Genomic DNA, 25,450 nt, shown 5'->3' with positions numbered 1-25,450 from the left:
GGCAGCACATGAGGAAAGGACAAAGAAAGTTATTGGCAACTTACAAGGCAATCGGACGGCCGGTTCTAAACTATGCCGTACCAATATGGTCGCTTGGATACAGTGAAACGCAGACGTTGCTGCTGGGGTGTTTTCCCAGAAATGATCCTTGCAGTCACCTGCATGGAGCGGAACCGCCTCGTAGGAACATCAAGAGGTTATTCTCCAACTACGATGACGACATCAGACAATACGCCGACCCGGTTTCRGATGCAAYAAATTTCAGACATTCACTGACCGCTATTTACAGYGGAGCCATCAACACCTTCACCTACTTCGAAGAGTTCCGAGTTGCGGCGAGAAACGAGAGTGACCCTTGCGCAGCTCTTAAACTCATACTTATCCAGAATAGACCCCGACATATCCAGTAYATATTCTGCATGCAATGAGTCTCCGCATGACAGACCTTTTTGTATGCCCACCAACCCAACTTATCTGACACCGCTCTCCCTTTGGTCCGACCTCATCGAAACAGCACTTTCTTAAGCTTTCCGTTGGATGACGTCGACGACAACTTAGCTAATTTTCACTATCCATACAGGGATTAGGCATTCGTTAAAACAACWGCAAACAAAACATCGTGAAAAATGTGCGTCATTCGCCATTTACCGGTCGAAATGCTAGAACGAGTCAACGAAAATTGCACTCAACGGATGGACTRACTGTAGAAGTTCACGCAAGTGCGGAAAGTTCTCTGAATTATTTGGAAGTGGTCAGCCAAAAAATATCCGTTTGAAGGCGAGMTRAAGTGAGAAGGTGAACAGTCCCTCGCCAGGGTTGTGTGCAGTGTTTGGGACCCGCCACGTGTTAGGGATTACGATTTAATGGAATACGCCATTTATTGGGAAGGTGTCACTGCCCAACTAGTTTATTACCTGTAAAAATAAAGACGGACATCACCGCCATTCAAGAACTGACAACAAGGATTAAGGTGAGGTCCTTGTGTGTATGAACGTCTAGTCACAATCCGCATCAAAGCGGAAGAGAAGGACGTTGTGGGCAAAGATGTCTTCTATATGCGCTTGGAGCGCACTTACGATATCAAAATCGTGCTTGGCGACTTTAACGCCAGGGTGGCAAAGAAGGTATCTGTGGCACAACGGTCGGTAAATTCAGCCTCCATGATGAAACAACCCCAAATGTGTTGAGATTCCAGTGTAAGAAAATTCATCGGACGGAAGACACGTCTTCAGTTGACTCGAACGATTTTACTCTCTGCGAGCACTCGTCAGCAACTCGGTATAAGGGAAATGTGGGACGGCATTTCAAGCTGCAAACGAAACCACTGGTTTTTGGAAAAAGAAAAAAGGAACACCTGGTGCAATGAAGAGTGTTGTGCCGTAGCCTACCTTGCAAAGTTACAATCGACCACAATACGTGCGGGGTGGGTAGATACTGAGAGTTAAAGAGGGAAGTGAGACGCATTTGCAGACAGAAAAGAAAGAGGCCGAAACGCGACAGGGGTAATGCTCGAAAGTTTTAAGAAAAGATGCGCCAACTAACAGAAGGTTTTAAGACTAGCGCATACTCGTGTAGAACCTCCAGAGGTGATCTAGTGACTAATGCCCATAGCATGCTAAAATTATGGAGAGAACACTTCTCCAGGCTGTTGAGTGGCAATGAAAGAGTAACATTAGGAGATGGGGACGAAGAACTGATAAGGAGCATGCATCAACTTCTTTGTAGAATATGGTCGGACAAAAGCATGCCCGACGATTGGAATTAAAATTTGATCTTTCGAATCCACAAAAAGGGGGATCCATAATCTACGTCAACTACCGTGAGATAAGCCTTYGCAACCTCACATATAAGATTCTATGGAGCGTATTGTGTGAAAGATTCAGGTCATCTGGACCTGATGGCATCATATCAGCGATCTGTAAAGGTGTTATGCTACTAGAGACTCAACATGCCTACAGCAAAGGTAGGTCGGTGGACACTGTTTCGCACGCCGTTTTGTTATGCGTGGAGGAAGCCCTTTTAAGGAAGTACTACGCGGTGGGAACATTTCATCGACTTTGAGAAAGCATTCAATAATGTGAGGCCTGACGTGGTCATTAGTCTCTGTTCATATGTAGGATTTTCTGCGACAGAACGAATTGGGGRCGAATTGGGGCAGTGCGCGTGGTGTTGACTCCTATTTTCTGGATCTTAATGGTGAATAACATATTGAAATAACTCGAGGAACRAGGATGTCGGGTGATAACCAGCGCAGCTGATGTCGTTCTCCTGGTTAMAGAAAAATTTCTGAATACCATCTATGAGTTAACACAAGGGTACCTCAATTTGGTAGCTAGCTGGGCSGAGAGGAGCGACTGATTACGGTTTTATTTAGGAGAAGGTATAAAATCCGGGTGGCACCTCTTCCGTYATTGAGTGGCTGCCGTCATCACCTTGTTGAAGAGATGAAGTACTTTYTTTGGCCCTAACTTTGATAGAAAGCTATCATGGAAATTTAACGTTGAGGGGCGGGTGAGTATGACACTAGTTGCCCTATGTTGCTCTAAAAGGGCTATTGGGAAGCGATAAGTACTCTCACCAAAAATTGTGTTTTGGCTTTCCGAAATCGTAGTTAAGCCAATACTGTTCTRTGGTGTATTTGTCTCGTGAGGGGAGCAAGAAATTAAAATAAACAGCCGCTCAAATCTTCTGAGTTGTGCAGATTTCAATGTATGAATTACGAATTCTCTTATTACGTATAACGCTGCCCCTCGGGAATAAAATAATATGCAAGAAACTCACCTGTTCACGGGACTGTAGTTCTTCGAAATAGGTGATGTCTTGACCATTAATTGTAATTTTTCCAGTACCTGGTAGGCGAACAGTAACATCGCCGCGTGCTGTCTTACGTAAGCATTCTAAGCGAAAGGAAATTTATAAAATTCATTTATATACATAGTTTACATCAGGTTATTTTAAAACTACATACCATATGTCGTAACAAATTGGCGACCTTCAGCATCGAATTGTGGTTTTGGTATCTCCAATTGTTTGGTTTGATTCAACAATGGCTTGGCAAATTTATTGATAAAATCTCGACTTTTATATGAAAATGGAAGCGACACTAAGCGATCCATTGCATTGGTGAAATTTGTATATTCCAAATCGTTTATCTTTTCTACCAGAATTGCTTCGAGTTGATCCTTAGTTAACCATTGGAATCCAGTGAAATCACTTAAATAAAATTGGTATTATTATTTATAAGTTTGGGATAATTTAAACTTACACTTTTTGATTTGGGTCTGCGCGTGTACCGCGACGCAACATGCGTTCCTCAAGATCATATAAATTATTCATCTCTTCAACAATATCCTAAATAAATTGCGCTTGGTTAAAAAAAAAATTAATCATCGACGATTGAAATACCTACGTATAATAATTTAAAGAAATTTGGTCGTCCAGTGTAGAACATACTATGAAAGGGACGTCCTGTTTCGTCAAACTCTGCTGCTTTACGCGCTGGAAATACTTCTTCAGGGCTTTTCATTAAAGGGCGTGCTCGCTTATCAAACAATCCAGAGGGGAATAAATATTCGATGGCATTCTAAAAACAGAAAAATCGAATTATAAATTTCATTAAGCAACTGATCATATTTACTTACATCGATGTCTTCTTGCGTAAACGTTTCTGGGTCTTCTCCCATCATATTCGCCAAATGCCTCTTACCAATTTGATACTCCAACTTCTGGGTTTTCATAAATTCATCGTTTTCGCGAGCACGTTCGAGGTATGCCTTCATGGCTTGACTAACTTTCTGTTTCTTCACCGCTAGGGGTGCAGCTTTGACGGTTACCTCAGTTCCAAAGTTGCGGCTTGCTTGCTAAAAATTAGATTTAGGTTAGGAACATTATATTAGGACACACATTATGAGATGATATCTATTCAAAGATTATCGATAATTACAATTTGGGCTGCATAGCTATCTGTGATTTTGCATATATTTTGCACATAATTTATGTTATTTTTTAAGAAATTTGAACCAAATCGCAACGCCACRGCCATATTAGAAGGTTTTAAGAAAAAGGAAAAAACTATGACAGACAATCTGTTGAACAGCTGATGACAAATGGGAATAAACAAAACAAAGAGTGCGATAATTATTATGGCATAACAGTGTTGGAACTAGGAAAAAGGGGATTKTAAAACAATTTTTTATATTAGATCCGAATTATTTATTATCTTATTAACATTCCTAAGTAATGTAAATTTATTTATTTTCATATTATTATTTTTTAAATGAATCTCAGTGAACTTGTTTAATTGTATCGGCTGAATAACCTACACTTGAGGCGAATAAAAACAATAGAATATAAACTTTTCGAAAAAAACAATAAATTTTGATTCACTTTCAATGGTTTTGAGTACATTTTTGTTTACATCATATTTTCATAGTTTTTAATCTCCGATTCCTTGTCATCCATTTGGTTTTGCAAGTTATCTAGGGTCTCCTGCATACGTTGTTTTAGTGTTGGATTTTGAATAGATGATATTTCTTGTGCCTTTTGTGAATGTTGAGCTTTGAGTTCTTCGTATTGCCTACGTAGTTCAGCTATCCTCATCTGTATCTGCTCGGAGTTTAGATGAGTTGATACATTATTGGCCTCGCTTGAAAAGTCATCATCGTATTCGTTACGTTTTTGTTCTTCATAATAACCACTTGGAGCTGCCAAATTTGAATTTGAACCACTGAATTTTGACACCATGTCATCTGCGTCAGCTTTTGGACTGCCAAACATTGATTTTTCGAATTCAGTTGCGTTATCTTTTGAAAGATTTATACCAGTAGCATTATCGTTACCAGCACCACCCATACCGCTTGATTTGGCAGCAGCGTCGCCACCACCATTACCACCAATTGAGAAATCTGACAAGCGAGAATCGTCCGCAGATAATCTTGACATTTCCTCGATATCTTGTATACGAGATGTACCCCGTCGCATGTCCTCATCATCATCCGAGGAAGAGACTTCTTCACCAAATATATCATGCTCACCAACACCACCAATCGGTCCAGTCCCTGATGGCAATTCTTCATCATCGCCATCGGATTCGACATTAATGTCTTTCTGAGAAGATGAGTCATTATTTTTGTCACCTTCATTCATGACCTCATAGTTGTATTCTTCTTCTCCTTCGTTGTAGTCCTTAGATTGCTGTTCTAAAGAACGTTTGTCCAAATCTTCATTTATGATTTCGAATTCTACTTTAACGGCGTCGTTATCTATACGCAGGAGACGTTTCACTTCTTTCTCAATTTCAGGAGCTTCAACATTCTTCTTTTTTAAAGTTTTACGGAATCGCCGTTTACGTACATTTTTACATGGAGGTGTAATTCCATGTGGCCACAAATATTTCTTGTCGACCTTATTAGGATCCTTCTTTTTGCCTTTGTTTGGAGACTCTTTCTCTGAATCTAATGCATCAGGTTCTTCTTTGCAGATCATCTATGAAATAAATCAAAAAATACAAATGCAATCATTTCAGAAGTCATACATTTATAAATATTCTCTACCAGTTGACAGATATCGGCGGATTTGTAGAAATTTTTGCTGTCTATAGTTTTAAGACATTCTATGATTGTTGGCAAATCGACCACCTTAGCATGTAAAAGCCAATGATCAAAACGCAGTTCACCATACCGAAGATCGTTATCCATTTTAATTGTCATCCTGTCCTTAATACTTCCWGTTAGTAGAGCCTCATGTAATGCTTTGGCCGGCTCCTGTTGAAACACCAAAATGGTTGTCATATATTTCAAGAAATTGTTATKATCAGGAAATCTATGTAATTTACCTCGGGTAATCGAAGTATAAATTGATTTTCCAAATCCACTCCATCATCACGCGGTTTTGTTTCATGTTTCACTTTCTCGGTTTTCTTTTCTATCATATTGAGTGTTTATACTTTTTTAMAGAAATTGTTGAAATATGATATATATCTGTTCGTCGTAAGTTTTATTTTGAAGTGCTGTTTTAAAGGTTTGTTTGCTTCATTCTTTGGCATTCACAATAGTGTAGTTGTAAAGAAAATCTGTTTACAGCAATAATGTTGAAGATAATGTATAGGAAACCGTAAGGGCCTATTCACGTATAACTTTTCCCCCTTTGTTTGACAATTTATGTGAGAGAGCGACAGACTTCAAGCGACRTCTGTCAAATATTAAAATACACACGTTCTTAAGAAGTTATTTATKTAGACAGCTGCACKACTACATTAATGCACTTAATCCGGATTAACGCTRCCGTCTGCCAATGATATTAGAMTGAACGTTTTGTTTTCCGTGCTCCTCATCAATCAAATAAGACTTCTGCTTAGCAATGTTTTGATTCGTCTTTTCTGTATTTCACTTCGATGTGAACGCATTCATACAAAAGCATACTTCGAACTTTTGTTCTAAGCATATTAATTTTAAGATATTAAATGATCCTCGGAAGATTGGAAGGTCATATAATGGAAAAATTTTCCGTGTGAGGACACATAAAATCTTCATATAAATCAACTATAACGCAAACACTTTTGTAAACTCTTGACATAAATATTTTTATATTGGTTTATATTATATTTTTAGAAATAATTATCAATTAAGAGGATTATATAACGAAGGATAAAATTTAATTGATTTCGGCAATAGATATTATTGTAAGTACTAGTAGTTTAAAGTAAATGAAATTTTAGCTTTGGTTACTCTAGCTAAATAACAATTGTTAATGAAGAAGAAGCAAATAGTGAGAAATTTGACAGTCACTTAATTYTTCTTATTTGGACAAGTTACCTCCTTTCGTTTTTCACGTTTCTGCCCGGTAAAGAATCTGATTTTTCATTTGCTTTTAATTAAAATTAATAAAGTTTTGCTTTTATTCTGAATAAAAACTAGAATTTGACGAAACTGCTGACGGGCGCTTCATTATGCTTCCACAAACTGCTCTCTGCTCGAGGGGCCTATTTCTCATATCGTTGTTGTTCTTTTCAAGWTGTGTCAATGCGCTTTACGAGGATCAAATAAAAAAATTCGATTGGTAAGTAATATAAAAACTAAGTTGCCTAAAGAATAAAAATGTATACTGATACTAAATTATGTACAGGAGGATACAACACATCGGAGCGATAGATCAGGCGCATTTAGAATTAAATTCCCTAAGTCCACGTTTGCTTGTTAGCACTCATGAAAATGTTGTTGCCGTATTGGAACCTCAGACTGGAAAAATAGTATGGCGACAAGTACTTGAAAATCTACCACGTGGAGATCTGAAGTTAATGCAGGTGGGAACGGCTTCAGTGAACATAAATGAACCCGAGAGCACTGCAGCAGCACCAACCAATTCAAAGCACGGCTTCGACGTGCTTACCGTACAAGGTCATGCACCTGCTTTAGTACGGGGTTGGAATGTGGCTAGTGGTAATCTAGAATGGGAATGGTCTTTAATGCCCCTTCAAACAGAACGCGCTGAATCAGCCTTTTGGTTCTATAAGAATGGTATACTATATCATGTGATTCCAACATGGCATAGTCATATTGAAGTCACCCCATATTTCGCCACCACTGGGCGGGCGACAGAAACAACTGCAAGAATATCTGCAGGATGGATTAATGCTGACAAATGTGTTCTTAGCGGTGTTTACTATACTTGTTTGGAAARTAGTCAGTTGATAGGTATTGATTTGACGGCGAGCCAGCCACAAATTTTGCGAAAGACTTTGGAGAATGTCTCAAAGGATAAGCTTCGTGCTGTGGAGGTTGGTGTCAAATTCATATAACAAATATTTTATACAATTCTAAAAAAAAAAGCTGTATTACAGGGAATAAGCGGTGCTTATGCGATTGGAACAAGGTTGGTGAGCATACACGAAGCCTCGATTGTATGTAACAATTATGAAAGCAAGARTTTCATATTAGGAAAATTCCAAAAACGACGCGTTTTAGCGCAGGCCGACGTCGTTAATAATGTGAGTTACAGACATTTATCTGTTTTCTACAGGGAACATAACACATAACCACCATAACTTAATTCTAAAATATAAATCAAACSATATTTACTTAAAAAGTGTGGTTATGTGTTTTTTGACAAAAAATTTCAGCGCCACAATTAACTATAGTTACTTTTTTAGGTTTTGCAAATTCGAGGACACTATGTGGATAGTTGTGAGCCAGTGCCTGAAATGACTATTAATATGGATTATGCTGATCATTATGGCGCACCGACGTTGAAAACATTCGCTTGTGCGTCACAAAGCAAAGGTTGTTGGTATGTACTCGGCACAGAGGATGAGTCTATTTTGGCTGTGAACAGAGGCAAGCTGCGCTGGGTGCGACAGGAGTCTTTAGCGAATATAGTGGCCAGTGAATTCATTGATTTACCGCTGGCCGATGCAGAGGGAACATTAGAAAATGAAATGAGAGGAAATACAGGTATGTTAAACATTTAGTGTTTAAAGTGAAGTGCATAGAGTGACATAAAAAAAATAATATTCCCTTCAATATATATTATATATATTTTTTTCTTGCGCGGTCTTTGAAATACATAGTTTAGTATCAAATATGACGCTTTCAATAGATATTTATATATTATATTAAAATTTTCTCTGATAATTTTTAACGCTGTTATCTGGAATTTTAAGAGGATGCTACGGGATTGGAAAGTGAGTGAAAATTGTAAAAATTTATAAACAAAAACCTTAATATTCATGTTTTTTGGCTGCTCCCTAATTTTTAGTTTGCAATTTTTTTTTTAATTTTGCAAAATGTTATCTTATATAAATATGCATACAATACATATTTTTTGATTTTACACAATAATTGTGGTCTTTAAAAACCATTCTTGGGTTTGAGTACAACTTAATTGCTTTCAGCTCCTATTTTTTTTTTTTTTTTTAATTTCATATTTACTTATGTATATGTGCTTAGTTGAAATTTTTATGTAAAGTATACTCGTATAATTATATAATTGTATTTAGGTGATATTGCGAGTGCATTTTTGCGCCGCATTTCTACTCAAGCTATGCAAATTAAGAGCATATTTCTACATGTTATCGGCTTGGGACAACCACCAACCGATACACAAAAGGCTGGATTAGTGCGAGACTCTTTTGGATTGCATAAAATGTTGGTTGTGTTGACACGCAGTGGTAAAATATTTGGCATTGATAATATAAGTGGTAAACACCACTGGCAGCTCTATTTAAGCGATATTCAAAACTTCGTAAATCAGGAACCTATGCGATTATTGGTACAGCGTACATCTAAACATTTCCCACTGCAGCCACTTTGCACTGTTGTGGCTAAGGAAAAGGTAAATATTATATTCAAAATATGTTACTAACATCAAACATGTGTATGTATGTATATTTTTAACATTTTCTGTTCTATTCAGCTAACCGGCAATGGCGTGCTATTCCGCTTTAATCCGATCAATGGTAAGCCCGCCGAAGGTGGACTATTGAAGTTGAATTACAAAATCAAACAACTTACGCTGTTAGCTGAATCGGAAAAGGATTCTATAAAAGGACTGCTGTTACTGGACGGACAAAACAATGTTGCCGTATACCCGCAAWACGTTCAAGAGATGGTAAATGTTTACACATAATATTACTTACATACACTTTATATTTGCGTTTTTTTGCATGCTTGCTTTCAGGCACATGGCATGTATTTGTTTACTGCTGACAAATCAACTGCTGTGTTGGACGGTTTCTTTGTACAATATGCCGACAATGTGAGCGCTTATTATACAAATTTATATATGCATTTATTTTTTTGTATATATTTTATTATGTACTGATAGGTCTTAAGTTCGCTACCGATTTGGAATGTRCGCTTAGGTGGTCACAACAATGACCATCAACTTGTCGCGATAGCTGGAAAAAATCCTYTAGAGCATGTTCACTCGCAAGGCCGTGTGTTGGCGGATCGATCTGTGCTYTATAAGTATATCAATCCCAATTTAATTGCTGTGGTCACACAAGCCACCGATCCTACACACAAATGTGAGCATATTTACAACACGGTTTATTAAATTTTTTATTTATCATATTTCTTTTATTTTAACAGTTTTATTGAACGTCTATCTCATCGATGCTGTGTCTGGCTTAATTGTTTTCTCTATGACTCACCGCCGCGCTAGAGTACCGGTACATATTGTGCATTCTGAAAACTGGCTAGCTTATTCGTATTATAACGACAAAGTGCGCCGYACTGAAATCAGTAACTATTTTCAATTGGTTAGAAGAAAACAAGAATTAATATTTTAAATCTATTAAATATTTGTAGCTACAATAGAATTATACGAAGGTAAAACACAGGCCAACAGCACCGTTTGGAGCTCATTGAATGCACCCCCCTTGCCAATGGTTGAACGCCAATCTTATATCATACCTACATTAGTGGAGACAATGCGTGAGACTATAACCGAGCGTGGCATAACAAACAAACACGTGCTTAGTATGTCGACAATATTTTATCTTCCAATTCGTACTGTTTAAATTTGGTTTATTTGTTTTTCTTTTATAGTTGGCACAGCAAGTGGAGCTATCATTGAGATGCCTTGGGCTTTGCTCGATCCGCGTCGCCCAATAACAACGAACACACAAGGCCGAGAGGAGGGTGCGATACCTTACATTCCTGAATTGCCATTACCAACSGAGAATATCATAAATTATAATCAGACCATTGCACGCTTAAGCAATATATTTACAGCACCCAGTGGTTTGGAGAGTACATGTTTGGTTTTGGCTACTGGTTTAGGTCAGTGTCGGGCAATCAAATTTCAAAGTATTTTAAGAGAATTTATCTAAGTAAAATTAATGAATGCAAAATATTTGTATAGTAATGATCATTTTTCGATGCAAAAAAACTGTTAATAAGCAAACATTTTATTTAATATTTTTTACAGATATTTTCGTGACGCGCGTTGCACCATCAAAGACATTTGATTTGTTAAAAGAAGACTTTGATTACACTCTAATTACGGCTGTRTTGCTGGCCCTAACAAGCGGTTCATTGGTGGTCAAGCATCTGGCTTCGCGCAAACTATTAAAACAAGCATGGAAATAAAATAATATTAGTCAATCTGCATGCACCCAATGCARCAACACTATAAAGTAATAATTTAGAGTCATTAATAAATAAATTAAAAATTATACCTATAGCCAATTGAAGGTATAGCATAACAATATACCGAAAAATAAGCAAAATAAAATAAATAATAATTATAAAAAAATTTATATTTACATACATCTATGTGTTAAATTAACAATCAGCTGGTGCTTTAATTTTTGTAAAGCAAACAAACATGACTATGTGCTATTCAACTAAAGTAACGCTGATATTACTTTTATTTACACTTCACTTAGGCAGTTTGGTTACTTGAGTTATTTTCGGTATTTTRTTTCTTTAATTAAATTTGTATTATTTTTGTTATTTTTTTACAATTAAATTTATACATGATTTTTGCTGTTAGCTTATTTGATTTTGTAATCCTTCGGCTACATTAGTTATAATTTACCAAAAAATTGGGAAATGCGAATCCAAATAGTAACAATAAAACAATTTAAAAGAAATAAATTGTGTTTGTAAACTGCATAGGCAAAAAAAAATCTTTTTCATACCAGAAATRTATTTGGTGTTCTTTATTAATGATCTCGCACGGAAGGTTTTTACTTAGTTTCCTTCATCGATATACATATTATTATTAATTAATTACAGAGAAATTCTTTTCTCGAGCAATGGAGCTCACAACCTTCAAACTAAAAGCAGGTAAATTTTTATTTGTCCAAACTATTAGAAAATAGCTAATTTCTTCTCCACGAGAATGAATTGAAAGCTTATATTAGCTATTGTCATAATTATTCAATTTTATAGTTGTTATTTTTCTCGATGGGTCATTGTTCTTTCAATTAGAGCTGACGAATTTGAAACTATATTTATTTTTGTCATTATTCTTCCAATACCTCACATGATGTTCCATTGAATTACAGCAATAACAAGAAATGTCAAGTTGCAATCATTCCGCATAAATGAATTTACGCAGATAAACAAATCCGAAAGCAGTTGCTAGTTCGCAGCATCAATAAATAAAAAGGAATTTTCGGTTTATTTTTTTTATTGTACTTTAATTGAAGAGATGCTTAATATAAACAAAAATGTAGCAAATTAAATCATTTTCAAAAATTATTGTGCAGAAGTTTCATTCATACATACGTATACGTACATATATTGTACATGTGCATTCATATATAGTACATATGTGTGTACATATAAGTGTACACCAACTTTTATTAAGAAATACCCGTTGTGCTTTTAGTGTTTAGACAGCTAATTAAATGCAAGATATCCTTCTCTAAAGGCGTTTATCTTTTATACATACATAGCCTAAATTAAAAAAGGAGTATATGTACTTATGTGTAGAYAATATTTATAATGCATAGATCAATATTTATAGCCTTTAAAATTTGTGACAACTTCTAAGGTGAATAAATATTTAACGTTTTCTCGCGACACTTAAAGAATATTCAGCAGTGTATGTCTGTACGTCTTATGAGATTTTATAAGAACAATAATGTTAATTATTATTCAGTTGTGGGTACTGCTTTCTCCATATGCCTTGCATTTACCAACTCAAATCTTCCGGTAGCCCGCCCGGATACTCGCCGGTTAAACAAGCCGTGCAGTGACCGCTTTTATTCGGACTAGAAACCTGTTTGTTCATTTCCACTGCTTTTACTAGACCCTCCACACTTAAATATGCCAAGCTGTCTGCACCCACATGTCGGGCCAATTGCTCTGCATTCAATTTGTTGGCAATAAGCTCTTCACGCGTSGGAATGTTAATGCCCATGTAACATGGATATTGCAGCGGTGGACTGGCTATGCGTATATGTACCTCTGCTGCTCCGGCATCGCGCAACAGCTTGATAATTGGTCCGATGGTGTTTCCGCGCACAATTGAATCATCGATCAGAACAAGTCGTTTGCCAGCTACATTCTCGGAAAGTGCGCCAAACTTTTTAGCGACACCCAATTTGCGCAAACGTGTCGATGGCTGAATAAATGTGCGGCCTACGTAACGGTTCTTACATAGTACCTCAGCGAATGGCAAGCCGGACTGAAGTGAAATGAGGAAAAAAAAAGATTTTGAAGTAATATAATTATTAACATTTATACATACATACATATACTTAGATGCAAATATATTTGGGAAGCCACTAAATGTGCCTCCAAAAAATAGGCATTTCTATGCCGTAGTAAATATAGAAATTAATAACACCATAGAATACATAAACTACGAAATTATGAAGCAATTTTTTGGGAAAAATGGGTTATTATCATGGATTTAGGCACCCAAGGGTCATTATCAGTATATCATAGTCGTCGAAAATCTCAAACTAAAAGTTTAATAGATAAGGAAATGGCTTTCAAAAGTTAMCATATAACAATATTTACATATGTATTGTATGTATATACTTATAATTAATTGATTTCGACGATTAATGATCACATTTATAGGAATTATTTTAAAAAGTCTCCTTTTTATAGAAAAAATTGTATGGAATATTATTTTAAAGTAGAGGTATTTTAGGAAATATAAAATAAGTTTGAAAAATGTAACGCTATTAATTAATAACACTTAAAAATTGCGCGTGCGTAAATATGTACATTACATGTGTGTATTGTTTTACACTRTTTCGGTCACATTTTTTATTATTATCAATATTTGAGATCTTGAGCTTAATAATTACAATAATTAAGTTTATGCATACTCACCTCTCTAGCATAGCCATGCGCTGCCGCTGTACCCGATTCTGGCACTGAGCTAACTATATCTGCATCGATTAAGGCCTCGCGTGCCAACTGTTTACCGCACTGCATGCGTACCGAATACACCATTTGACCCTCAAATATCGAATCGCCGCGCGCAAAGTAAACATATTCGAAAATGCAAAAAGCTATGCGCTTATATTCAGGTAGTTTGACCACATCGATGGTGCGGAAGCCGTTGCGCGTCAATTCTACTATTTCCCCCGGTTCGACTTCCCGCACGTATCGCGCCCCAATCGACAAGAAACCACAACTTTCACTCGACACCACCCAACCATCGGCGTGCACGTCTTCAAGCTTAGCATTCGAATCGCCATTGATAGGCATAATTTTTCCAAGGCAAAGTGGCCGATTACCGTATGGATCACGCGCCCCATAAATCTTATCTTTAAACATCATAACAAGTGAGTAGGAGAGTGGCGCCAATTGCATAAAGTTACGTATGCGCGCCGGCCAGTCTGGYCCATCTTGTTCAAAGACACCTTCGGGACACAAACAAAGTGCTTGTCCAATCAATTCACTATCGCTGTGTGTTGACAAACCAACGCCACGACTCAGCAAATCCCGCCTAAGCGATTCAGAATTTACTAGTTCGCCATTGTGCGCTACAGCAATCGCGCCATGCAGTGTATGTACAACGAAAGGTTGGCAATTGACTACCTCAGAGGCGGCGGAAGTGGAGTAACGTGTGTGGCCGATACCTAGATTGCCCTTGAGTTTCTTGATAGACTCATCGTTGAAGAGGGTGCTGATCATGCCCATCCCTTTGTGTGTATTAAAATTTCTTGAAGTATTACCTTCACTTGTCACAATACCTGCCGATTCTTGGCCGCGATGTTGCAATGCCACTAAACCCAAACAAATCACGTGCGCCACATCAATTTGCGTCGGCCAATCGCCACAGGCGATGGCGCCGAAAACACCGCACTCATGTGTTAATCCAGTTTCTGGCTCGGCTGCAGCGTCCAATGTATTTACTGTTGTATCATTTTGCTCTAAAATATTGTCAGCCTCTGTTAATTGTAATTCAGGGGGATATGTAGTGCCACCTGTTGCACATACACTTATCTCAGCTGTTGCCATTTTCAAAGCCACTTGTAGATAGTTGATTATTGATTTAGTGTATAAAAAAGGCGCTTGTTAGCCTTGACGCACTGCCTACGGTTTCCGGTTTGCAGCCTCTTGTCTTCATAAGTCAACCATGCGTTACGCAAACGTTGCGCGAATTATTAGGATTTCATTCAACGTTGTTGTAGTACAACAATTACCATGTGCGTATCGTTTAAGCGATTTATTGCGCACCCAAGTACTTTTAATGTTTTTATGGCGAAGAATAATTCTAAACTGATTTCTTGTTRCTTAAATGCGGGCAAGTAGAAGCTAGCGGAGAGCTCCGACCCAACGTCARWGGTGATCGCTCAGCACCCGCTCTCATGCGCCTGTCAGAGTTGCTTAATTGTGATCATAATTATTAACCCAAATGTTGACGTAGAGTGTTTGCGATACCCTAATGAAATTCATAAATTTAGTAATGTACATACATATGTATATTTTGCTTGATATATTTATTTTAGAAATATAAGTGGTAGAGGCATAGATATATTCATAGTGTATAATCAAAAATCCTTAAGATAATTGTGACATACAGTCAGTCGACTGCCGATTTTACCTTAGAATAAATAAATTAATTTTTAGCATGAAACCAAATATTGGCACGTTTAATAAATTAAATTTCAAATGAAAGCATTCGCTTGCCCATTAATAATGTATTAATTGTAATAATGTATTTGTACATACATATATATTTCTAAACGATATTTAAAAATAATATATATYCACGAATTAATAATTATTATATTAAGCTTAATTATCACGCTTACCTGCAGTATGCTTAATTATTCTGCTCGAAGCAAAATGTTGTTGTTGCYGTTGTAGCGACAGAAAAAATTCTTGAAGTGATTTCGTGAAATGGTGGCCAGTTGACACTGCGCGGCTGGATAAAAATCCAGGCCGTCCCGTTTACTTAGACTCGACAAGCGGGAACGGAAGACAAAAAAGTGCATTGAATGACTATATTTTAATTAGAAGATTGTACATAGCCAACATGCCGCACTTTGTTTCCAATAAGTTGSAGTTGAAAAGGCAGAGATATTATTTCATTCTTTAAAAAATATATAATAATCTATTTCATTTCTTTMAAAAAAATGTATTATTATCCAACTTTTTTTTATTAATGTTAACTAAGTCGAAGGCATTCCAGAATCTTGGTCATGAATGAATTGTATTACTAACTTCTCTAGATTTCTTATTTTGTATTCAAAGTGCTCAGTATCATCCCATACCTCATATAATTATTTATTAGAGGAAAATATTTTGATATATCAAATGACAATTCTCTGCTGAGGCTGATTTTTATTGATTTTATTTTTTTGATTTATATTATATCTTGAGATGATAAATGAGTAATGAAAGTACTTAATATGTTCATTATCACTATTGATTAACTGCAGAGGTTACTCGCATGGATCTTGAGTCTGCGTTTTTAACAAAATCAATTGCCGTCACTGTAACAACTTTGTCACGTTTCTTTATAAATGTGACGTTTAATTATGCAACTTCAATTGTAAAGATGTACATCAATGATTCAAAGGTAAGATATTTCAGAAATTATCGGATACTAAATGACGACGTGAGCTGAGTGCTTCAGATTATAAAACACGAGCGTCTTTCTAAGAAGTACTGCGGTTCGATGAATTGTTATTTACAAAAACAATATTTACCCCAGAAATATTGTGAAATTTAAATTCAAATACAATTACAATTTTATAAAACCGTTTTTATTTATCTGTGTGTATATCATTAATTTTTTAACATATACAATTATTTACTACTGAATTTAAGCATACTTACAATTTGTACATTTTCGCAAGAATATCAAATACACATATTTCGCATTATCTACATATATACATATAAACAGAGTAAGTAACCAATTTTATCATTTAAAAAGTACATTTAATTAAGTAACATGTTGCGGTTTAAGTAGAGAAAAAATAAACTAATGAAATTATATAACAGAATTGCACTACAACTTAAATTAGACTATCACTGATTTAAGACGGGCCGATCTACACTAAATTTGATATTCGATAATTTTATATGTACATACATATATACATACATATAAATGTGTTGAAAAATGTTACTGAAAAATATGTTTAACTGTATATTTATATAGCTCAACTATAATTAAAATATTATAAAGTATTTTCTGTGTCAATAAAGTTAGTAACCAAGTGTGTGATCGTTCATCGCCTGTACATGCATACATATGTATATTAATTAACTCAAAGCTATTTATTTTTCGTCATACGAAATTTGGCTTTACGTAACTGAACGGGTCCGTAACTTATTTGTATCCGGTCGAGGATTGACGGCTACAACATATTTTATGAGCCATTATTTTTATTGTGCGCATTCAAATTCGCTGACGCAGATTTTACGTCTTCGTTACCGTTAGTTTTGAAATATTTCGAATATTGCAACTGCCGGTTATGCTCATCGCTTTCCAACAAATTTGTGGCATCTGCGATATCCTTTTGAATGGCAGAAATAAGTTCTTCGAGTGAGCCAAAATTACGTTCAGGGCGTAGGTAGCCAACGATACAAACTTTCAGGAGGTGTCCATATAGATCGCCATCGAACTTATGTAGGATGTGAGTTTCCTAGAAAAATTAAGTAAAAACAGTTATGCATTTGTATACACAAACATATACATATGTACTTTTATATTCAAATAATTATTTAATTTATTTTTGAGTGTAAATAATATCTCTGGCTATTTTAGAGTAATACAATGCAGAGTATTTTGCACTTGTCATATTAGTGAATGCAAGCAAACCAATGACGACATAAGTATGGGTACATATGTATCTTCAAAAACAGTATGCCAACGAACTACCTGTATTAATTTACAATTTGGTAGATAATTTATAACAGATGGCTATGATATCAGCAAAATAAACCGGCATTGATAAGGAATTAGGAAGAGAAATTGACAATGGGTTTCCTTTGGAACATATGTACCCACACAAATAGGTCAACAACCATGTGTAACTATGAATGACTTAACACTTTTTTCAATATACATATGTATATTAGTTTGTTAGTACTTATGGAGCCGGTTGCGGTTCGAAGTAATTTTATACACAAAAACATATCAAATACAAACTAATCACAATATGCAATAAAATAATTACTATTCAAAATTATAGCGAAMTCACATATAAAGAAACTAATGCTAAGAATATATTGACTATTCGCTACATTTGATAGCGAAAAATTTTGTATAAGAATATAATTGTTTAAAAGTTGTTGGTCGATTTGCTTAATAAGAAACCAAATAACCCATACTAAATATATGGGAAAGAAAACATGATTTAGACGTCTACAAAAAATCCACTTTTGAAATTACGAACACCCTAATATGTATACATTCATACATCAACACTCTCATGCACATCTGTAAATGTAGATATGCACGTAGATTCGCGTAAAACCAAATATTATCTGAATTCTAATTTCCGACAAGCGTATTGTTTAAGCCTAAGATCAGTTCATTTGTTTAGTATTTTACCTCGACAAACATCGTGAGACGTAATTTTTATATAATGTGTAGATAAATCAAATTCTTTGTATTTCTAATTTTAGTATACAAATACATCACTTATATTTCCTGACTGTTCCACATAGTTACACTTTTCAGTGGCTTCAAAAAACTATTGACGTTATATAGTAAGTCTTTTGTACTCATCTAATTAAAAGAAACTATGAATTTAACGTTAATTTACAAAGCATAAAATAACTTGTAATTTCAACRCTTCTAATAAAATATATTATTAAAAAAGAGTATGCAAAACTTAGTTTACAATATACATATGTACATACATATGTATGTATTTCCGCAAGGAAATTTGWTATATGATGCAGAAAAATTATTATGTGATGAAATTTGATCGAACRATAGCAATTGTGGTAGTTTCGATGGGTGCTTCACTCCTAAATGTGTTCAACTAACAAGTGATTTATTAATGGAATAAGAAATTAATAGTTAGCTATGTCAGATTTGAAAAAGCGGCGGTGTTTCTCGTGATACATACTAGCAGGTAAACATACATATACATAACATCTAAATGAAAGTACTTGAAATATTTCCATGCAATACAATTCAATAAAAATAAATTGAAGTATTGATTTGATTAACTCACCATACTCTTCTCTTTATTGTCATAGTAGGGATTCGTTCCGATACTCATTACCATTTTATGCACTTCACCATTGTCTACACTCGCCCAACCGTAGTATATGCCCAAAGTTATTTCGGCCGGTAGCGCTTTCACYACTTCCAGAGGAAAATTCGCTGTGTAAGTTATATAAAAGAAATTATTAAAGCAGTCAGCAAGAAAACAAAGGCATTGAGTTTAAAAGTAATTAAATAATTGGGAATGCCACGTTTAAAGCTTAGAGATAAAGAGCTTCAAAATCGCTAAAGGTTCTACATTATTTTAATGTACCTGTTGGGATGCCAAGTTCTTTAGAACCACGTCCGAAGCCGTGCACGATTTCTCCGCTGGTAAAAAACGGCAAGTGGTTGAGCATTTTTTTAATGATGTTCTTTTGGTTCGTGCTATTTTTTAAGTCACTTTTCTTGCTGTAATTATGAGTATTAGTGGTTAAGCCACTGTTCAGGCAACGGATTTTTCGGGAACTTGATAATAAACCTCTAACGCTTGTACAAATGTCAATTAATGATCGCGTAGGACACGCCGTTAGGTAGTGTAGTCGCATCAGAACTTCAAATCTAAATGATTTCATACACTTTGGAACGCTTTTTATATCTGATAGATTACATGCATGCTTYTATGTATGAATGTTATATTTAACATATTGATTAGAGTACTCTTGTCTGTACACGTACATAAACAATATACTTCATAGTTAATATAACAAATTTGCGGGAAATATATCTATCTAATAATCGCAAACACGAGACATGATTGTTGTTATCTTATTTATTATAATATTTATTTAATTTAGTTTCCTTCTAAATTTCTTTTGTTTTTCAAATTCCGTTTGATGTTGTCAAAAACATATGTTTCGAGCTTTCAACGAAAAACTTATACAGGGAACGTATATCCAAAGAACGTATATCATAGAGGAGATTCACGAAACAGAGTATGTTAAAATATTTTTAGCCAACTCGAACAAGATAAGCGAGTTTCACCACAGTCAGCATTGCATAAAAATTATGCTCAGAACTATATATTGCTATTACAAACATCTGTTTCCTTTTTTGCTTATATTTTTAAACGTTTATATGCAATCACATATATTTATACGAAGTTCGTTTTCTGAATATATATGATTATGAATGATATACGTTTTCTGGCTCACCTAACGTTATCATGCTGTTTACAACTATATACATTTTCTTTTATTTTCTCTTGTTTGGCAACTCTAAGTGAAAGCTGTCTGGAACAGCTGTTTATCACTGAAAAAGCAGTAAGAAGAGTTCATAAATATTATAAGTGTAAACAAAAATAACTGTTTTATGATTTTTTAAATAAATCAGTAAAATCATCAATATATAAAACAATTAACTTGAAGCTGTCGAAATGAAATTGACTGACGTAGGCCCCAAAATGTGTCGTGTATGCTTGACGCGTACTCCTAAGCTAAGATCCCTATATGAGCCATTAGACGAAGGCGAAGAATCGCCGAATGAAATGCTGCATCTAATTGCAGGCATTACGCTGGAAGAGGTAGTTGTCATGTTATATCTTTTGCAACAAAATAATATTAAAAATTTAATTTCATGCTAGGCGGAGAACTATGAAACATTGCCGAAATGTATTTGTAAAAATTGCGAATTGTCGCTTAGTTTGGCACACCAGTTTCGAATTAAAGTTCTACATACACATCAGATAATTGAAGCCTATCGGCAACAAGAATTGAGTGTACTCGAAATAGAGGAAGAAAAAGCAAAGCAAACTCTTGACGCACCTGTGAAAGTTGAATTCGAARACTTGGTCGACGAGAGTGCGGTCGTGGAAAATATTTACCTCAATGAAGAAATAATAAGTAACAAAGAGATGAAAGTAGAAATGTTGGAAATGTCATTTTCCGACGTTGATGATATTAACATGGAAAACGAAGAGCACGAAAGTCTTGAAATAAATGAAGACGAATGCAAACCAGAGTACTTGGACGAATTTTATACCGAAAGTAATGTAGCAGCTAGCATGTCCGGAACAGAGTTAGAGCCTTTGGAAGTAAGTCCAGAAGATAAAAGCGGGAAAGAATTAACAGTTGTAGAGAATACCTCCGCAACTACAAATAAGTCAAACGAAGAATGTGATAATAAAGTAAGCTCGGAAGTCATAAAAGATAAAAATTTCTACACAAGAGGTCCCTATAAGAAAAAGATTATATCCAAGGAAAATAAAAAATATATATGTGATGTCTGTGGTAATATTTATGCGAAACGTGGTCGCATGACCGAACACAGACGAAGGCATGACAAAGAGTTGCGTTACGCTTGCGAGTAAGTGCTTAAAACAATACTATATGTAAAAATATTTTCTTATTGAAACCATTTAAATTCTGCATTTTAGACTCTGCGATAAACGTTTTAATTTGCGCGAGCATTTGCGCAAACATATGTAYCAGCATAAAGGTGGCAAGCCATTTAAATGTTCCTTCTGCAGTCGAACATTTTTCTATGAAAGTGTGAAGAAAGCACATGAGGCGTAAGAAAGAGCTGCACTAAATTCCAAACACTTTTTCATATGCAATTTTATTTTCAACAGCATACACAGTGGCGTCAAACCCTATGTTTGTGATGTGTGTAATAAAGCTTTTGCATACCAACATGCGCTTGGTAAACACAAACTAATACATGCTGACGTCAAGTTTTATCACTGCGAATACTGTGGCAAGGATTTTCGCTTACAGCATCACCTAAAACAGCATAAAGAGACAAAGTCGCATCAAAGTGCCGTACGTGCTTATCATATGGAGGATGACGAATATCAGGAAGAAATAAGTGAAGAACAAATATATGAAGATGGAGGATATGTGGAAGAAATATTTATATATCAGCAAGAAGGCTTCAAGGATCAGAATGTTATTGAAACGGCACCAACAAGTCTAAATCAATTAGTGGAGCAGATCATGAATTAGTTTACAGATTTTAGGTATACAACTACTGTTTATTTATGTCAGCAATCTTAATTTTAGAAATAGAGTTTAGAGCTATTTAAACCAACATTAACGGGTGTTTCTACTTATCAATTATTTGACGTGTTTAAATGGCGAGAAAAGAACGACGAAAATCGGCATCACATGAGCTACGATAGAARCCGATTTTTTTGCTGGTCATCTGTCGAAAGCGTCGCATGCCTTCGTGTATCTCCTGCACACTAATGGGTCGCACCACCTCCATGCCTCGACCCTGTGTGACTTCGGGGCAAATGTGYAACATTGCCGGCGAAGCACCTGTCGACGTAATGCGACTGTACGGTTCCGTTACACGATTCTCCGAATTTAAACGCGTCAATATAGCATAATCTACAATCACTGCGATGGTTTCGTGTGCAAAATAGGCCAAAATATTCATTGTGGTTGTTGGTATGCGTAGATCTGGTGGCAAGTCGAGAAAACGACGAAATTTATTTTTAATCTTTTCACCATGGCGACAATAGAATGACGTTTTGCGCGCTTCATTGAATTCCAAATATTGTTGACCAGTTAGTATCTGCGAAATGCGRTCGGCACGAAAGAGTCTACGTGTACGCTCTTCATCGTACAATTCTGGTACCTCTATGGCGAGCTCATCCTCAGATTCTTGTTGCTCTGTGTCATCCATAAAATCTTGTGGTCGTCCAGTGCGTATGCTCAAAAAGCGCTTTAATATCTTCATATCCTTTAAATGTTTGCGCATACGMGCAATTTTGACTGGATGATTACGCATTAGAAATTCAAAATCCGCTTGTGTTGGACATGGACTGTTCTTGCGACGCATAGCCACCAACGATGCTTCGTTGAACATGCCACGCAGTTGTTGTTGGAGTATATGTTCAACCAATTTGACACTTTCCATGCGTGGTTGATCGCTATCTCCAAAGCTACGCATGATGTCCGAAATTTCKGGCAACAATGTGACGGGCGCATCATCAGCTGCAGTGCCAGCTGCAAGTCCACTTGCTATGCCAGCGGCGCTGTTGGTGCTGCTATTGGAGAGCTGATGCTGCAATGCATGTGGTGAGGCGGTAGTCTGCGGCTGCTGTTGCAGAAGTAAAGTTGGTGTTGTAGTTCCACTGCCATCTGAGTTCGTGCTGGCGGAGGCTGCACTGAAGCTTGTTGAGTTTTGCCGTGACGGTCTTTTGTTATTGTAATTCATTTTTGTTTAACACTAAACAATTTTTGATAAAAAAAAAATAAAATTGTTTACACACAATGCKAAACTTTTGTGAAGTGGTGGTATAACAGACAGAGAGAGCATGCAAGGAGAACAGGGTTGTTATATGACGAACAGCTGCTCAGCTGCTATTCAAACTTCAGTGTTGCTTTTCAGAGTATGAAATGTGTAAATTGTTTTTAAAAAATTATAATTATTTATACAAACTTCAAACTAAAGCAAATGGACAATAATAGAAAAGTAGATGAAATTTCTCTTAAATTTATTTATATTTACAAYTTTTAGTTGTTGGTATTATTTCATTTGTGTTTTTTTCTTCGCATTGTACACGTTTCGGTTTTCTGCTTAAGTCTTTTGTGTTCTTCGACTTTTTCGCAAAGTGATCCACGATCGTTTCGAAATTATGATGATATTATATAGAATCTTGTGGCCGGCRCCAGCAAGCTTTGCACTTGTTTTTGCTTAATAATGATGACAAAATGAATCCTATAATAACGGTTTTTTTTTTTTTTGAAGAAGTTCCACATATAATAGTAATCCAACTAATATTGTGTCCTTCGTATGACTCACTTTTCCTCGAAGAAAGTTTATGAAAATGGACCGCTTATGACTCGAGCGGGTTCTGATCCTTTTTGTGATAGCTGAAATTATGGTCATATGTGAAAAAAATTAAAAAGTTSTCGATAACGGTCAGGACGGACCCAGGTGCAGTAGAAAGAAGTTGGCTGTGTAACATAACGAAATCCTTTCACGAAGTATCTGCATATTTGTAGTTTACGTCGACGACATAGAAAATTTTSTCTACCAAACTATGGGCGCAACTTYAGACAAGAACGGAAMGSCATTTAAAGTGGAGCTATTAACATCTTTACTACCTCCTTTCTAGTGAATGGCGTCCTGGGAAATCAACAACCATCCAAAGCACCCGAGAAGCTCGTGTTGTCTCGCGAATCTATCTCGCACAACTTTATTCCGGATACTGTAGCAGATTAGGGTCATTCTTTTCGAGCATTGAACTTACTAAAGCTATAACCACCCTTTGCCTGAAAGCAACTAACCTAACAGCCCTTTCTTTATGGTTCGATCCCACCGAAACGGCGTTTCCTGCACCTCCCTTTAAGTGATTTCGATGACAATTAACTGACATCTTTCCACCCGAGCAGGGTCTGCTTATCCGTTGCAACAACAAACACTAACCGTTACATCACTGAATATTATTGAAAAAAGTAGATTTTAGAAGTATACATGAAACYGAGGAAAACGAAGCCTTCACCAGCTCCAACASATTGCTAACCAACACACTGGGCTGCTTGATGGCTTAAGTGCACCTGTGCATCTCTTCGCCCGCCGTTGCTGCGAACCACTCAAACAAGGTAAGAATAGCCATATCTTTTATCTRCATCRTCTCCGCAATTTAAGAGAAGAATACCGCGGATTTTCACATTTCAAATTTGTCTGCGAGCGACCTTGAAAACAGTTCACAAGTATGCTGAAATGCATGCTTTGCACTTGTGTGGCMGCGGTGGAGGCGATGATGTCGACGATGTTTGTTGGTTGCTGCCTACCTAGATAATCGGCGGCAGTGTCGTAAAACGAACGAAGTGGCCAATGCATAGCGACAAAAGAACATTATGTGCTTTTATTCAAGCCATCGGAACCYGTCCACATCGGCGGAGCGCAGCGGTGGACGGCTGAGGTTGAGGCGGSACAGTCGACACCGCAACCAAACCACACAGTGCAGCCGAYGCCTATTAACCGTGAAGCTACTGCCAAAGAGATGGCAAATAAATGTGCAAGTGCATCATCCGTTGTTCAGTTGTTGTTGTTGCTATTCTGTGGTGACGACGCAAAACCAGTTTGAAATCTATTCAAAAGAACTGCGGTCAGCGCAGCGACAACGTCGAATTCTTTTGCTTTGCAAAGTCAACGCGCATTGCAATYGTATCTATAACYGCATGTACATGTAAGTGTGTGTGTGTGTTTGTGTGTTTGTTGCTCCTGTTAACCTTTCGATTTTAGCCCATTTGTACTGGAAACTTACAGCGGCCGATCGCTGACTGCGAATATGAAAGGGAGTTGAATGCACTGTTTGCCACCTTTTACTTTTTTCCTTCACTKTTTG

General features: G+C 36.3%; 7 protein-coding genes across 8 annotated transcripts in view; 2 read left to right on the top strand and 5 right to left on the bottom strand.

Moving 5' to 3' along the window:
• The window catches only part of LOC108976500 (28S ribosomal protein S9, mitochondrial), a 41,166-nt gene extending 37,078 nt beyond the window's left edge, over nt 1–4,088 (bottom strand). Inside the window, exons 1-6 of the mRNA XM_018945633.1 lie at nt 3,944–4,088; nt 3,642–3,860; nt 3,410–3,583; nt 3,266–3,351; nt 2,969–3,213; nt 2,782–2,897 (exon numbers count right to left, since the gene is read on the bottom strand). Coding sequence (XP_018801178.1) covers nt 2,782–2,897; nt 2,969–3,213; nt 3,266–3,351; nt 3,410–3,583; nt 3,642–3,860; nt 3,944–4,042 — 939 coding nt within the window. The 5' untranslated portion in view covers nt 4,043–4,088. The remainder of the gene's footprint in view (nt 1–2,781; nt 2,898–2,968; nt 3,214–3,265; nt 3,352–3,409; nt 3,584–3,641; nt 3,861–3,943) is intronic.
• Nucleotides 4,089–4,273: 185 nt separating this feature from the next.
• LOC108976474 (transcription initiation factor TFIID subunit 7) lies at nt 4,274–6,033 on the bottom strand. The gene is made up of 3 exons (XM_018945593.1): nt 5,834–6,033; nt 5,553–5,762; nt 4,274–5,484 (listed from the first exon to the last, which is right to left on the bottom strand). Exons 1-3 carry the CDS (start codon nt 5,927–5,929, stop codon nt 4,414–4,416), a joined length of 1,377 nt encoding a protein of 458 aa, XP_018801138.1. The 5' UTR covers nt 5,930–6,033; the 3' UTR covers nt 4,274–4,413.
• Nucleotides 6,034–6,765: 732 nt separating this feature from the next.
• LOC108976453 (ER membrane protein complex subunit 1) lies at nt 6,766–11,267 on the top strand. 2 transcript variants are annotated; one of them, XM_018945568.1, is made up of 14 exons: nt 6,766–6,840; nt 6,915–7,056; nt 7,123–7,774; nt 7,838–7,984; nt 8,147–8,447; nt 8,657–8,677; nt 8,993–9,327; nt 9,409–9,603; nt 9,673–9,750; nt 9,820–10,021; nt 10,086–10,238; nt 10,305–10,475; nt 10,545–10,778; nt 10,927–11,267. In XM_018945568.1, the coding sequence occupies exons 2-14, from the start codon at nt 6,947–6,949 to the stop codon at nt 11,085–11,087; spliced, it is 2,760 nt and encodes a 919-aa protein (XP_018801113.1). In that variant the 5' UTR covers nt 6,766–6,840; nt 6,915–6,946; the 3' UTR covers nt 11,088–11,267. The 2 variants fall into 2 exon arrangements, with proteins under 2 accessions (XP_018801113.1, XP_018801114.1); XM_018945569.1 differs by lacking the exon at nt 8,657–8,677.
• A 1,297-nt stretch (nt 11,268–12,564) lies between these two features.
• Nucleotides 12,565–15,236, bottom strand: LOC108976462 (amidophosphoribosyltransferase). The gene is made up of 2 exons (XM_018945581.1): nt 13,797–15,236; nt 12,565–13,137 (listed from the first exon to the last, which is right to left on the bottom strand). Exons 1-2 carry the CDS (start codon nt 14,931–14,933, stop codon nt 12,643–12,645), a joined length of 1,632 nt encoding a protein of 543 aa, XP_018801126.1. The 5' UTR covers nt 14,934–15,236; the 3' UTR covers nt 12,565–12,642.
• Nucleotides 15,237–17,188: 1,952 nt separating this feature from the next.
• LOC108976470 (bifunctional riboflavin kinase/FMN phosphatase) lies at nt 17,189–19,965 on the bottom strand. Its single transcript, XM_018945588.1, is given in 3 exon segments — nt 17,189–17,575; nt 19,118–19,269; nt 19,424–19,965. Coding segments are annotated over 3 exon segments (834 nt in total). The 5' UTR covers nt 19,830–19,965; the 3' UTR covers nt 17,189–17,299.
• A 427-nt stretch (nt 19,966–20,392) lies between these two features.
• On the top strand, nt 20,393–22,178 carry LOC108976457 (zinc finger protein 28-like). The gene is made up of 4 exons (XM_018945575.1): nt 20,393–20,671; nt 20,732–21,453; nt 21,524–21,658; nt 21,719–22,178. The coding sequence occupies exons 1-4, from the start codon at nt 20,525–20,527 to the stop codon at nt 22,089–22,091; spliced, it is 1,377 nt and encodes a 458-aa protein (XP_018801120.1). The 5' UTR covers nt 20,393–20,524; the 3' UTR covers nt 22,092–22,178.
• On the bottom strand, nt 22,100–23,389 carry LOC108976458 (transcription initiation protein SPT3 homolog). Its single transcript, XM_018945576.1, has one exon. It carries the CDS (start codon nt 23,308–23,310, stop codon nt 22,216–22,218), a length of 1,095 nt encoding a protein of 364 aa, XP_018801121.1. The 5' UTR covers nt 23,311–23,389; the 3' UTR covers nt 22,100–22,215.
• Between the last annotated feature and the right edge of the window lie 2,061 nt (nt 23,390–25,450).

This window comes from Bactrocera latifrons, unplaced genomic scaffold, assembly GCF_001853355.1.
Source record: "Bactrocera latifrons isolate USDA-ARS-PBARC rearing strain unplaced genomic scaffold, ASM185335v1 scaffold_77, whole genome shotgun sequence".
NCBI classification, from domain to species: Eukaryota; Metazoa; Arthropoda; class Insecta; order Diptera; family Tephritidae; genus Bactrocera; species Bactrocera latifrons.
Note: the sequence above shows the minus strand (reverse complement) of the source record. Positions and strands in the feature narration are given on the sequence as shown.